At 34.1% G+C, this 14,119-nt stretch overlaps 3 protein-coding genes, 17 non-coding genes and 1 pseudogene across 21 annotated transcripts; 8 read left to right on the top strand and 13 right to left on the bottom strand.

Moving 5' to 3' along the window:
* Positions 1–761: 761 nt before the first annotated feature.
* Positions 762–782, bottom strand: 21ur-6515. Its single transcript, NR_055304.1, has one exon.
* Positions 783–1,200: 418 nt separating this feature from the next.
* cpi-1 (Cystatin cpi-1) lies at positions 1,201–2,230 on the top strand. The gene is made up of 3 exons (NM_068514.7): positions 1,201–1,317; positions 1,765–1,836; positions 1,912–2,230. Exons 1-3 carry the CDS (start codon positions 1,216–1,218, stop codon positions 2,155–2,157), a joined length of 420 nt encoding a protein of 139 aa, NP_500915.1. The 5' UTR covers positions 1,201–1,215; the 3' UTR covers positions 2,158–2,230.
* Positions 1,610–1,630, bottom strand: 21ur-9673. Its single transcript, NR_055303.1, has one exon.
* 21ur-14443 lies at positions 1,611–1,631 on the bottom strand. The gene has a single exon (NR_055302.1).
* A 189-nt stretch (positions 2,231–2,419) lies between the features above and the next one.
* Positions 2,420–3,347, top strand: K08B4.7 (Cystatin). Its single transcript, NM_001028109.5, has 2 exons — positions 2,420–2,586; positions 2,880–3,347. Exons 1-2 carry the CDS (start codon positions 2,485–2,487, stop codon positions 2,973–2,975), a joined length of 198 nt encoding a protein of 65 aa, NP_001023280.1. The 5' UTR covers positions 2,420–2,484; the 3' UTR covers positions 2,976–3,347.
* On the bottom strand, positions 2,667–2,687 carry 21ur-12442. The gene has a single exon (NR_055301.1).
* Positions 3,313–3,333, bottom strand: 21ur-7724. The gene has a single exon (NR_055300.1).
* 21ur-12415 lies at positions 3,316–3,336 on the bottom strand. Its single transcript, NR_055299.1, has one exon.
* Positions 3,348–3,536: 189 nt separating the features above from the next.
* On the bottom strand, positions 3,537–3,557 carry 21ur-14313. Its single transcript, NR_055298.1, has one exon.
* A 1,117-nt stretch (positions 3,558–4,674) lies between these two features.
* 21ur-14982 lies at positions 4,675–4,695 on the top strand. The gene has a single exon (NR_055297.1).
* A 733-nt stretch (positions 4,696–5,428) lies between these two features.
* On the top strand, positions 5,429–8,483 carry K08B4.5 (annotated as a pseudogene). The gene is made up of 6 exons: positions 5,429–6,650; positions 6,803–7,088; positions 7,504–7,647; positions 7,869–8,209; positions 8,262–8,341; positions 8,388–8,483. Coding segments are annotated over exons 1-6 (2,169 nt in total).
* Positions 8,484–9,206: 723 nt separating this feature from the next.
* On the bottom strand, positions 9,207–9,227 carry 21ur-8026. The gene has a single exon (NR_055296.1).
* Positions 9,228–9,952: 725 nt separating this feature from the next.
* Positions 9,953–9,973, top strand: 21ur-12887. Its single transcript, NR_055295.1, has one exon.
* Positions 9,974–11,052: 1,079 nt separating this feature from the next.
* On the bottom strand, positions 11,053–11,073 carry 21ur-4109. The gene has a single exon (NR_055294.1).
* On the bottom strand, positions 11,054–11,074 carry 21ur-11431. Its single transcript, NR_055293.1, has one exon.
* Positions 11,075–11,097: 23 nt separating this feature from the next.
* On the bottom strand, positions 11,098–11,118 carry 21ur-9826. The gene has a single exon (NR_055292.1).
* A 114-nt stretch (positions 11,119–11,232) lies between these two features.
* ugt-20 (glucuronosyltransferase) lies at positions 11,233–13,938 on the top strand. Its single transcript, NM_068512.3, has 7 exons — positions 11,233–11,384; positions 11,865–12,035; positions 12,090–12,222; positions 12,334–12,826; positions 13,120–13,342; positions 13,392–13,624; positions 13,672–13,938. The coding sequence occupies exons 1-7, from the start codon at positions 11,241–11,243 to the stop codon at positions 13,862–13,864; spliced, it is 1,590 nt and encodes a 529-aa protein (NP_500913.1). The 5' UTR covers positions 11,233–11,240; the 3' UTR covers positions 13,865–13,938.
* On the bottom strand, positions 11,458–11,478 carry 21ur-7661. Its single transcript, NR_055291.1, has one exon.
* Positions 11,700–11,720, bottom strand: 21ur-6141. Its single transcript, NR_055290.1, has one exon.
* Positions 12,304–12,324, top strand: 21ur-7675. Its single transcript, NR_055289.1, has one exon.
* Positions 13,102–13,122, top strand: 21ur-5587. The gene has a single exon (NR_055288.1).
* Positions 13,939–14,119: the final 181 nt, after the last annotated feature.

Genomic DNA, 14,119 nt, shown 5'->3' with positions numbered 1-14,119 from the left:
TGATTAAGATATGTATATTACGGGAACAATAAAGCATGATAATGCGTACTTGGTGCATTTTATTTGACGCGCGATATCTCTTAGCGAAAACTACAGTAAGAGCTTAAATATTTATTGTTATTTGAGTTCTTACTGTAGTTTTCGCTAAGAGATATCCCGGGTCAAATAAAAGCACCAAGTACGCGTTCTCATGATTTCTTGTTCCCGTAATACGGTACGATCGCTTTGAGGAAACTATGGTGTTTTAACAATGACTGTGAATTCTGTCTTTCTTTGACGATATGAAACTTCATGATATTAAACTTCCGTAGCTAATTAACCAATGCGGGATGTTTTTGACCCGGGTGGCCGACAGACAACATTTTAATGGAATGGAAACGACTGCCCGGCTGCCCCAATCACGCAAACCTTGATAACTATTGTATTCTTTCACGTCTCCCAGAGAGCGTAATAAATTATTAATTACCAGCCGTGGACCGCACCTACGGCGCGGCCCCCGACTTTTTTGAGAAAACACATTAGATATACGGTGTCTATCGCGGACCTCGATCGATGTCTGCTGCGCATTTAGCATAAGGTTTCCCAAAATTTCGTCGCTCTGATCAGAGATCAAACTACATAGGGACAGAAGGACACGCGCTTTATATATAGTAAATGATTATTATGTGTTGACTAAGATCGTGGCAAGATCCACACGGAAAACATCGTGTGGCTTTATAAAATCATGTGAAGGTAAAATTCGCTTTTCTAAAAATAAAGTTCTTCAGTTCTGAAAGATTGGAACAGCCCTTCATTTAAAACAAGTTCACTTAACTTGAATGTGAAACAGTAAATTATTTATACAAAATTTTGTAAATATTTTTTGAACTAAAACGTAGTTTTGAACTCATGCCTTGTTACTTCATTTTCAGAAGCTCTGGAATTTCTATCATTGCTTTCAGGTGCAAAAAAACTCTGCAAGAATTCCTGAAGCGGCACTTTTTTCCAGAAAAACAGAACATGCAAAAGTCGAAAATAATTTATGAAATGATATCATCATATTCAGTTGTAAACAAACTTTCCAAAGGAAGATAATGAGTCATAGCTGTTGCAATGATCGATTCTTTCTCTTTTTTCAATCAAATTGTTGATCTTTAGCTGTCTCGCTCTTATCACTCACCAACTGACTCTTATAAAAGCAAACGAATGTTGACATATTTTGTGACAAAAATAAAAATGCGTTTCATTCTTCTTATCGCACTTGTTTTCGCTGTTCTTGACGGAATAAATTGCCAAATTGCTGGTGGATTGTCTGATGTGAATGCCTCTGAGTATACTGTAAGTTTTACTTAGGCTTTTTGTTGAGAAAATGCTCATTTTGTGAAGATTTCTTATATTTTTTAAAACTATAGTTGATACTTACTCTTAGGATACTTAGTCCGGTTTACTATAATTTTAATTTCTTTCAATATTCGATAAATTCATTTTTTTAAACAAAAAAAACTGGAATAAAAATTTAGCGCTTTGAAAAATTCAATTACGACTCAAAATGCTTATAAAACAAATTAAAATTAAGAGTTTTAATTTCAAAACTGCTATTCAAAACTAATTGGCACTTCGCGCAAAATTTTAATAAATGTCTACTGGTTGAACAGTATCATTTAAAAATTTTGTGCACAAATGTAAACTGTGAAACAGTGAAAAAATTCATATTTCGAAAAAAGATTTTGGTTACCGTAATTTTCAATTTAAAATATATATGCACTTTTAGTTATGAGTTTTCAGGGAGCAGCTTGGAATTCGGTGCCGGAAATAAACAGTAAGAATAATGGACAAAACTACATGGTTCCAATTAAGGTAGGTTTACTCCTCAGAGGCAAAAAATGCTGTTCAAAAAATAATACTTTGCGCTTTTATAACACTCTTATTTAGGTTGTTAAAGCTCAAGTTCAAGTTGTTGCCGGAACCAATACAGTTTTGGAAGTTCTTGTTGGAGAGTCAACTTGTCCGAGACAAGGATCAGTTCAAGCTTCTCAAGTCACTGCTGCAAATTGTCCATTGAAGTCTGGTGGCAAGCGTGAACTTTACAAAGTGTCCATTTGGGAGAAACCATGGGAAAACTTCAAGCAAACTAAGGCTGAAAAAATCAGAGGTGTGAAACCTGATGAAAAAATTTAAATTAAATCTGGTGAATGTATTCTTGCTTTCTGTACTATTTTAAAAAATTGCTAATAAAGAACTTTGGTTTTTGAAAATAGTTGCTGCGTTACGTACTTTTCTTTCCAGCTAAAACCCTAATATACATCTGAAGAAAATATTTTTTGAAATTATATCATTATATTCCGTTGAAAATCAATTGTCCATGGGAAGACAATGAGTCATACCTGTTGCGATGATCGATTTTTTTTTGAATCAAACCCTTGATCTTTTGCTGTGTCCTGTTCATCACGCACTCCCTCTCACTCCTATAAAAGCAAACGAATGTTGATATACTTTGAGACAAAAATGCGTTTTATTCTTTCTATCGCACTTCTTTTTGCTGTTCTTGATGGAATGAATTGTCAAGTTCTTGGTGGATTTTCTAATCTGAACGCTTCCGAGTATACCGTAAGTTTTCTTTTTGTAGTGCATTTTAAAATTGTGCGTTGGAAACTTTTAAAGCTCAGAAATTGGAATAATTTGAGTTTCTTAATTTAAAAGCGAAACTATCACTCGCGCTACGTTCTTTCCAATAATATAAGTAGATTGAAACAGTAGTCGAATTTTAAGAATTTTCGTGCATTTTGAAACGAAGATTATATAATTGGTATTCTTCCTTTCCTAGTATAGTTTTTAATTACATGTTTTTATTGAGATGTTCAGATCAACGTTTAAAAAAACTATTTATTGTGCATTTTCAGGGAACTGCTTGGAAATCGGTACCGGAAATAAACAGTAACAGTATTGAACAAAACTATATGGTCCCAATTAAGGTTTATTTTTGGTGGAAAGCGTGAACTTTACAAAGTGTCCATTTGGGAAAAGCTATGGGAACATTTTGAGCAAATTGAAAAAATCAGAGATGTGAAAGCGGACGAGAAATTTGAAATTAAATTGAATGAATGTACCCACTGCAAATTGTTTCTTTCTTTTTTATTTATATTTGATAACAAATATCCTTTTTTTTTAAATTTGACTTGTATCTGAATTTATTTACAATGTCATATAGAATTTAAAATTCGTACTATGTACTTTTCCTCACACTGAAGGAGCTGGAAATCTCCAGGAATTTCTAAAATACCATTGCAATCTAAAACAATAAACATTGTCATGTCTTAAGATACTTTTTTATTTATTTTTGCACAAATTCTTCTAATAAAATTTCTCCTTTCCTTGCTTTTTCAAAAGCACCTGAAACTGTAACAATTATAAAAAACCCGGGAGTCTTTTCATTATGACGTTGTGATTATTTAATGTCTTTGAAATAACTTTTGTTATCATAAAAAACTGATGAGAAATTTGAAAAAAAAGAAACAGAAAAAATTGCGTGCACCTGTGTTTTCCTTTCATCATCTTCCGGAAAGCGCGACGAAACAGAATTTAACTAAAGTTAATTGTTTAGTATTTTAGACAAAACTGAAACAGAAATCGTAAAATTCTCGGGTCGCTACGCTCCCCCGAGAAAAGGTTTTCCCTTGTTCCTAGCTCCGTTCGAGAGAAATGAGGTATGAGAAAAAGAGAGAATTGAGTTACATAATCTATGGGCTTTGCGTGTGGTACAGGGTAGAACGAGAAAAGCCTTGGGGTTCTGTCCTCATCGAAAATGTTATTGGGTTATTGTTAATTGTTTAATTGGGGTACCAATTAATCCTCATCGAAAACACTGGAAAAAAGTTACTGGAAAACTCCTTCTCATCAAAATCAAATGCTTTAATTAATAGATTTTCCAAACTTTGAAAATTAATTTCTGGCTTCAAACTAACTTTTTCGAAAATTCCCGTAGCCATTTGTAGCAAACTTTATGTTCTTTCAGAATTTGAAAACAGAATTTCAAAAAATTTTGAAACCGCCAAGTTCAAACAGAAAAAGTGAATTTTCAGTCATACCACAATTTATATGCAAAATTAATAAATTTTCCAAACTTTGAAAATTAATTTCTGGCTTCGAACTAACTTTTTTAAAAATTCCCGTAGCCATTTTGTAGCAAATTTTATGTTCTTTCAGAATTTGAAAACAGAATTTCAAAAAATTTTGAAACCGCCAAGTTCAAGCTATTCTGTGAAGCCAGAGAGTAAAATATTCTGTGAAGCCAGAGAGTAAATTATTCTGTGAAGCCAGAGAGTAAAATATACTGTAAAACCAGAGAGTAAATTATACTGTGAAGCCAGAGAGTTAAATATACTGTGAAGCCAGAGAGTAAATTATTCTGTGAAGCCAGAGAGTAAATTATTCTCGTAGAAAACACGAGTCGCCATTGATTTTTTCTTTTTCTCCGCCTTTCGATAAATCCGATCCCATGACCTTCACAAAAAATTACATCAGGTATTCTTTCAAGGAGTTGGAACCAAGAATCTCGATTCCCCTTACGAGAGTTAGAGCAGCCGCAGGGTATAGTAACAATGTCGAAAATTGAATGAACAATGAAGAATGAAAAGCACACAATATTTTTACTGTTTCAATTTTTGCAAATAGATCGTTTTTTAATCTTTCGAGTGATCTAGCTGTATCTGATACTTTAAACTATGCCGGATAATTCCTCTCTATGGACGATGCATTAAACGGTTGGCTAGGTTGGCTACGGTGTTTCAGGCGATTCGTAGAAATTCAGGAAAAATGCTGAGAGGAATTTCGAGCCAATTTTCGGCATCCGAAATCGAGGGGGAATTTTTCGCGGTATTGGCTGGATTCAAATTTAATGTGACACTTTTAATATTTTGATACAGTGCATTTTTTCCACTTCTACCACTTTAAAGAGAGGCGCATTTATTATCGAAAAAACACGATCACACAATTTTCTCTTAATTTATTTTTGATCTACCTGTTGAACTTGACTCCGCCACCAATCTTGTTGCCGTTGTTTTTTGTTGTAGCTGTCTTGTCGAAGGAAGGGGTGGAGTCAAGTTCAACAGGTAGATCAAAAATAAATTATGAGAAAATTGTGCGATCGTATTTTTTCGATAATATGCGGCATGGTGTTGCCGCGCGCTTAGTCATCATTTTTAGCAGTTTCAGTGTAAAATTCGCGTAGATCACATGTAGATCACAAAATATTTATCTCATACTTCGTATTTCTGTTGCTTTTTCACAAATTAATTTGTGATCTACAAGTGGTCTCCGCGAATTTTACACAGAAACTGCTAAAAATGATGACTAAGCGCTCGGCAAGACCATGCCGCATAAATACGCCTCCTTTTACTGTAATAAATTCTCCGCCATTTTTCTTCAAATTATGCAACGATTTTTACAGACGATGGATAAGTTGGCGATGAGATACTTAAAGATGTCAATTCGCGGAATACAGATGGATGCTCCCGAGATGATGGCATTGATCATTAGTTGGATCGAAAACGGAATCCCAATAGAAGCTCGTCTCCAACTTCAAGACATTTTTATGGGGCGTCCAAATCACCGATTCCAATTACAGTCGATGGTTCCTAACGTGATACGCCTCAATGTGACTCATCTCAATTTGGAGAGATCCATAGAAGAAAGCGGTGACTGGAATATGATGTCTTACGACATCCTTCCAAAGGTCGTGTTTATCGAAGTTATGCGAACAACTGTAATTGATGAACATGCAACAAAGATTCATGATAAATTCGAGTTCCCATTCCACATTCACATGGATAACTTTCTAGAAGATGCTTCCGAGGACAGCCAACAGACGCTTCACAAGTACAACCTCCATGCTATCATTGTTCACCTAGGTGAGGATGGGAAAGGCCATTTTATGACTTATCGTTCGATTAGGAATAATTGTGACGTAGAAGGGCTGGCAACTCAATGGGTGAAATTGGATGACGCGATTTCAACAATCATTCAAAGGGACCAGATTGCTTCGCAATCTTTTGGAAGTGGATCGAACGAGGATTCATCTGCGGTGCTACTAATGTTCCTTCAAGATTATCCAGAAAGTGAGCCCAAGAGTTATACGAGATCCAGTCCAGCAGTTGGATCTACTTCACATGCCAACGTTTGCAACTACAATTTGAATGAAGGCACGTTGAATGTGGAATCGGCGTCAGCCATCGAGTCGAATGCAAATGTAGCTATGGACTTGATTTGATTGCTGAAGCCTCTCCTTCTACAAGCGATGTGCCCAATGATGAGGAATCAGTTGTTCGGCGATCAACAAGGATTGCCAACAAAAAGGTCACACTGCCAACAGTCTCGTGGAAACCCAAGGACTTGTCGAGCAAGAAGAAGAGAAAAGCAGCAGCTAGAGATGGACAGGCTTTTATCAAATACCTTTCACAAGTTTCCGAAGGTGTCACAGAACCTCGGAAGATGAGATGTGTCTATGACGACTACAAAAGATTAATTGGAAACCCGATGACTTGGAAAGCGATCGAAGCTCACCAGCGGCCACATCTGTTCGGCAGCATTATTTCTTCAGCGCATTTGAGCCTTGAGAAGAAAGTTAGGCTACTCTATGCAGCAAGCGTTCCCATCGATGAATTTTTTCTGAAAACGTTGGTAATTGAAAAAATAATTTTAGCAAATTGAGAACTAACAAGCTGCATAGTTAAGTATTTTTGAATTAGAATTCGTGATTTTAGATCTTAACATGCAAGTCATTCTGTTTATTTTTTCGTGATTCATGAATAAACTGAAATTATTCTAGGTTGCAAAGCTCTGCAAAAGTTCGTGTGGACAACTATTGCAGAATTGTCGAATACGAGTCCAAGACGTTGACGTTACAAGGGAGCCACTACAATGGTCATTTCGCTGAGAATTGGAAAAGTTAAAGTCCAACATTCTACCTTCTGCTTCTCCAACTCCAACTCAAGTGCTTGTGGTTCCACCGTCCCATTTGTCCCATCGATCAGTAAGAAGTATTGAACAGCCAAGCCAAAATGTTGCGCGAGAGGTCAAATCGAATGCCCGGATAGTTTCGATGAAAAGGAAAGGCGAGTCACTGTTTTTCGTTGAAATTTTTTCCTAACTCTGAATTGGCTCATTCCGAGCGGTATTTACTACGTGGCTGCAAAATCAGAAAACTCGTCCACACTCATAAAATGTATAAGGAGCATTATAGAATCATCTCACAAGATTATTTTGCCCATGTTTCAGAAAATTCTGGGGTAACAACATAAGAAAAATCGTTGGCCGATTGCTGGGTTTTTCTAGGTCATGTAACAAAACCCTCTCTGTGGCTCAGTTATTTTAAAAAATTAGGTTTTTTTTTGAAATCTGTAGAAAAATGTATGACTGCAATGTTCCAAAAGTTATTTATTTTACTAACTTGAAAGGCTAATTTACTTGAAGATAAGTGATTGTCAAATCTGTATGCGGTTAAGCAGAATTAAACTTTGTTTTTTACAGACATCGTGAACACGAAAAATATTACAAGCACTTGCTGGAAAGCATTGAAGATCAAGGTTCTGAAACTCCTTGGATCTGGAGACAGTGGCGACGTGTATGCAGTGACTTGGATGGGAACGGAATACACTCTCAAGCTTGCTAAAAGTAATAATTCAAAGACAAAATCTGAACAATTGGTCGAGGTACAGAACATGGCTAAGATTCAGAAAGTGCTGCCAGATGCTCCGAACTTTCCTGAATGCCTCGAAGCATATTTCATCAATGATATTCCAACAGAAATATGTCAAAAGTATTTTCTACGGAGAGACATAGAATATTTCGCGATTATTTTTTCGTGATTCATGAATAAACTGAAATTATTCTAGGTTGCAAAGCTCTGCAAAAGTTCGTGTGGACAACTATTGCAGAATTGTCGAATACGAGTCCAAGACGTTGACGTTACAAGGGAAGAACGAGGGTGCTCCATATTCCGAAAAAGCAATCACATCGGACCAACAAGCCCTGTCCGTCGTCGCCCAAATCCTCCTTTCACTCAATCTGGCAAAAAAGAAAATGGTTTCTGGCACGAGGATCTTCATAAAGGAAACATTTTACTTGCGGTCACCGATAAGGATTTTATCAAATATCGAGTCGATAAGAAGCTTATCAAACTGCGTACTAATGGACTCATGGTTGTGTTTATCGACCGAAATGTGTAACTTTACCGGTCAGTTCATTTTCAAAAATAAATAATAATTTCAATTCATTCATAATTGCAGGAAACATCACTGACTTCATGTTCTTACCGGGTTTTGTGATAGATTTGATCGATCATCTGAAAACAGAGAGAGCTTAAAAGGTTAGTATGAAATCGATTCTAATATTCAAAAAAAAACATATTTTAGATAATGAAGGAGCTCTCAAAAAAGTTATTCGAGGCGAAAACAATCGAAGAATTTTGGAATTATCAGGACTTGTTGGAAAGTGTTATTGTAATGTGAGATGGTGCTGCATCCCGGTCTTTATAATATTCTTATGTTCAATAGCTAAATTATCTAATAGCAGAATTATATTTTCGAATTTTTTTGTGTCATATTTTATGTAAACGTCATCATTGCCCGTTTATTCAATTGTTTATTCTATTAGGTCAGTCAATAAGTTTGTCGTTTTTTCTCGGTTTTAATTTTTCCTCAGATATTTTTTTGTGGGTATATAGATTGTGATCTCCTTAAACATTACAGTTTAGTAAGATCACTGCAACATTCAATCTTTTATCCGGTGAATATCATGACTCGTCTGTTACCAATTTTTTGCGGTTGAATAAATATATATGAAAGATTGTTAGTAGTGATAAGCCCAACAATATCAACCATATCGGAATACTTCAAGATATTTCAAATCTCAGAATTGTGATGACGAAAAAAAAAGTTTTTCGATTTTGTTTACTTTTCGGCGAAATCAAAAAGTTTATATGCCCTGATGTATTAGACAGTTAGTTAAATAAAAATCTGCAATGAAAGCTTCATGCGAAGCTTTTTGGCGGCGCTACATTCATTACAGTGACCAAAAATGCTTGCAAAAATGACTAAAATGACAAAAAGCACATTAATTATTACATTTTATCAATTTACCATTTGTTCCTACTATCTTCACCCGCTGCTAAATGTTTGCTCTGAAATTTTTCGGCATTGACTATTATGCACAAATCAACTTCTTTAAATAAAAAAACATTTGAGTTTCAAGGAGTAGATTATGATGGGCATGAAAGTTTTCACATCATTTAGAAACAGTAATAAATATATAATATTTTTTTCCTCTTCTAAGTATAAACAAAATTGAATGAACAATAAAAACAATCGGAAAAATAATAAAAAGTAAGATGACCAGTTGAACAACCAAGAGAACAATCAAAGATTAGATAATTGAGAGAACTTTCACATATAGATATCCAGAACTTGCTATTTTCGCACAGTTTCTTTCAGAAATGAATCAACTAAAATCAAATAAACAGTTTTAATTAAATAGGATGTCATGACAAATAGAATGCTCCGCCCCTTTGAAGATGATCGTTCTGTTTAGGCAGTGTTTTTTATTTTATATGCTCACAAAATGCTTATTTATAATAACAGATACACCCAGCAGAATTTGAATAGCACTGATTTCCATGCAGCTCCCTGTCAGTTAACATTTATAATTTCTTTTTTCAGTTGCTTACAACATATTCCAATGGATCCCGAGGGGATAATCCACATGGATAATGCAATTGATAGTCGTAAAAGTAATTAGAAAGCCTAGCAACAAATGTTTCATTCCGTGAAAAATTTAAAAACTGAAGCAGAACTTTTGAAAACTATAGAGCGACCTTTGATAGTTATCTCGTGCCAGTCAAGGTTTTTTGAAAATATATTTTGATTTAATTTTTTTCGGTTTCAAGATATCAACAAATTCAAGCAGTGTTTTGAATTTCCAGTTGATGCCAAGCTATTCAAATTCCGCTGGGTGTATCTGTTATTATAAATAAACATTTTGTGAGCATATAAAATAAAAAACACTGCCTAAACAGAACGATCATCTTCAAAGGGGCGGAGCATTCTATTTTTCATGACATCATATTTAATTAAAACTGTTTTAGTTGATTTTAGTTGATTTATTTCTGAAAGAAACTGTGCGAAAATAGCAAGTTCTGGATATCTATATGTGAAAGTTCTCTCAATTATCTAATCTTTGATTGTTCTCTTGGTTGTTCAACTGGTCATCTTACTTTTTATTATTTTTCCGATTGTTTTTATTGTTCATAAAAAAAAGGAAAAAAATATTATATATTTATTACTGTTTCTAAATGATGTGAAAACTTTCACGCCCATCACGTCCTGTTCCCGAGAAAATTTTAAAAACGGGACAACGGGACGTCCCGTTTTTTTGAAAACACTCAAAAAACGGGACAAACTGGGCGGATAAAAAAAAGAGTGCATAGTTGGCGTAAATTTTAGTATATTCGAGGCAAATTATAAAAAACAAACTGCATGTAAGTCATTAATCTGCATGAATTTAAGTCTTGAAACAAAACTCAAAAACAGAACTTTAAAATGTGCAACAAAATCATGAGGGAAATTGTCCCGTTCCCGTGATAATTTTAAAAACGGGACAACGGGACGTCCCGTCCCCGTATCGAACCCAAAAAGGGCGGCCGATCCATGGGGTGGGTTCCGGGTCGACCCTTTTCGACCCATCGACACCTCTAATTCGCACTATGTACTTTTCCTCATAGCAAATTAGGTGGTTATTTATAGTGCTAAACTAAAACATACTACTAATTTCAAAGAACAATTTTGAGAGAAATTTTAAACTCCTAAATCTGAGAGCAAATAAGTTTCAATAGATCAAAAAACTCCGGCAACAAACCACAAAAATGTCTGCACTCGAGTCTATTTGGCGTGGTTCTTTGGACCCAACACACATTTGTGTTCATATCATTGTTTCGTCAAACTTATTATATTATCGTCATTCTTATGCAGTCTGCGTCTAAAACTCTCTCGTTTTTTCTATGTCTGTGTCTCTCTGTACAAAAAAATCTTGACACCACTGGGCAGAACTGTTAGGATGATTGTGACTGGAGTATAAACAGAGGAAGAAACAGTAATCGTAAAGTTAAAAATTCAAGTTTTCACATTTTTCTGAAACAATACATTTTTTATTTTCTTTTTTTTTATGTATTTTCTTTTTTGTTGATTTTTTAAACATAAAATTTAAATTTTCAGATGAGATTACTATTTCTACTTTTTAGTGCAATATGTTTTGCAAGTTCATACAAGATTCTTTTCTACACGAATCTTTTCGGTCACAGTCATGTGAAATTTTTGGGTGCTGCAGCAGATACTTTGACAGATGCAGGACATAATGTGGTTAGTTTTTGAACAAAATTGTAGGTTAATATGTGTAACTTGAGTATAAGATATATTTGCACATTCGCTCACTTACAATTAGATGTCGAATAGAATGAGTTTGGAGAAAAAATAATTTCAGATATATGTTCATTGAAACAGTGATTTAATATTTTCAGTGGGCGGTCAATTTTTTTAGCGACTTCCCATAAATAAAAAGAATAAATACCATTTTTTATTATGTTTTGGTAGTACAAGTAAAGGTCTCAAATCAAGCTGAGAATTTTTATGTAAATTTTCAGAAAAAAACCCAACTAAATTAAGAAAAATTAAAATACTTACCACATTAGAATTCGAGTAATATGAATATTTCAATACTAAATGCATCTGAGAGCAGAAACAGTAATTATTAAAATGAAAAAAACACTTGGAAACTTACTGAGTTACAATAAAATATTCTTTCAATTGTGATTATAATTCCTAAAAATTAGAAAAATTCAGACTGTCTTGATACCTGTATTCGACAAAGCACTGAAGACATCTTTAAAATCTACAAAAAACGTAATTATGCTTCAACCAACTGAAGATATCGCCAATTTTGTGAAAGGAAGAGCTACTATGTTGAAAAATATATGGCTACAGGATAATACAAATCCTTTGACAATGATTAAAGTAAGTTTTTTCAAGAACTGTTATGAGAAATTAACCGAATTTCTATATTTTCAGAAAGTGGAAACAATGTCAAAAATTTTCAGCTCTCAATGCAAGAGAGTGCTGTCTGAAACTGATATTATTGAAAAATTGAAAGCAGAAAACTACGATTTGGCTATTACGGAACCATTTGATACATGCGCTTATGGTTGGTTATTAATATTTACCATTCAAGAAAATTACTGTTTCAAAGAAACGTTGTAGTTTTAGACTCATTTATAGAGACTAATTTTGAAAACAAGTAAGTGTTCTATTTCAGAATTCTTCGAAGCCATCGAGACTCGGACCCACGTGGCAATCTTATCAGCCAGTCGCTACGACCATGTGAGTGACGTCATCGGACAACCTGCTGCTGCAAGTTACAATCCCGGTCTACTGTCTAGCAATGGAGATCAAATGACAATGCCACAAAGACTTTTAAATTTAATTCAATATGCTGCTGGATCATACTTCTTCAGTTACGTTGGTGATAAAGATGCTGAAGTAGCAAAAGAAATTAATCCAAAATGGAGATCATGGAGAGAAACGTTACCGGAAGCATCTTTTATAATGACAAATCAAATTCCACTTTTGGATTTTCCTGCTCCAACATTTGATAAAATAATTCCAATCGGAGGATTATCAGTTAAAACTGATAAAAAATCATTGAAACTTGAAGAGAAATGGAGCAAGATTTTAGATATTCGAAAGAAAAATGTGTTCATTTCATTTGGATCAAATGCAAGATCTGTCGATATGCCATTGGAATACAAGTATGTTTCATTTAGTTCAGATATTAACTGAAAGACACAATCGAAATTGTTTTTGTTTTTTTTTCTTGTTGGTTAGAAATGTTTATTTTTACTCACTATCAGATATTTTATCTAAGCTTCTAGGAGTGTACTTTCAAAAAGAGTAATAATTAAAAAATGTCATCTTATTTGAAGAATAAGAGCAAACCCGAATGTTTGTTACTAGTCAGTTTTTGTGATAAACATTTCTACTGTTTCTCTGGGGTTTTATTTCAAGTTACAATTATTTTTTACAATCACTATTTATTTTTCAGAAAGACATTCCTCCAAGTGATCAAATCAATGCCAGATACCACATTTATTTGGAAATACGAAGATTTGAATGATAAATTCACAGAAGGAATTGAAAATGTCTATCTTGGAGATTGGCTTCCACAAAATGAACTTCTTGCTGATAAAAGATTAAATGTTTTTGTAACTCATGGAGGTCTTGGCTCAGTTACTGAACTTTCCATGATGGGTACTCCTGCTGTTATGGTAAGATTTTATTTCTTCTGAAATGCCCTTAAAACAGTTTAATTTTCAGATTCCTCTCTTTGCTGATCAATCCAGAAATGCTCAAATGCTCAAGCGTCATGGAGGAGCAGCTGTTCTCGTGAAAAACGATCTATCTAACCCTAAACTCGTGCAAGAAACAATTGAAAAAGTAATTAATAATTCGGAGTACAGAAAGAATGCTGAGAGGCTATCCGAAATGCTCAATAATCTGCCGACAAATCCCAGAGAGACACTTGTAAAATACGTGGAATTTGCAGCAAGGTAGACTATCGATATTTATTCCTATAAAATGCTTTTTCAACTTTCAGATTTGGAAAACTGCCGTCTCTAGATAATTATGGAAGACAACAATCATTCGTTGAGTACTTCTTTTTGGACATTATCGCAATTTTTATTCTGATTACTTTGATATTTTTATATGTTTCTTTTAGAATTGTTAAATTTGCTTTTAGAAAATGTATTGGATCTAGAAATATTGACCAAAAAAGTAAAAAAGAATAAGTGCAGGTTGTAATTTTTTGTGATCTCATCATTGTTGTGATTATTCGAATAAAATAAAAATTCAGATTTCAAAAATAACTTCTTCATTAAAAAAAAAGGAAAAGGCACATGTTATTCTATGCACTTTGCATATTAACACACATTTTCAAATTTCATCGGAGTCCATCAAAACTGTTTTTGTAATAACCTGTTTCTTTTGTAAACTTTTGAATTCTATTCCGCCATAAAATAGAATTTTCAATATGAAAATCAGTT

Source organism: Caenorhabditis elegans, chromosome IV (assembly GCF_000002985.6).
Source record: "Caenorhabditis elegans chromosome IV".
NCBI lineage: Eukaryota > Metazoa > Nematoda > Chromadorea > Rhabditida > Rhabditidae > Caenorhabditis > Caenorhabditis elegans.
The sequence above is the reverse complement of the archived record's forward strand: the minus strand, read 5'-3'. Positions and strand labels throughout refer to the sequence as shown.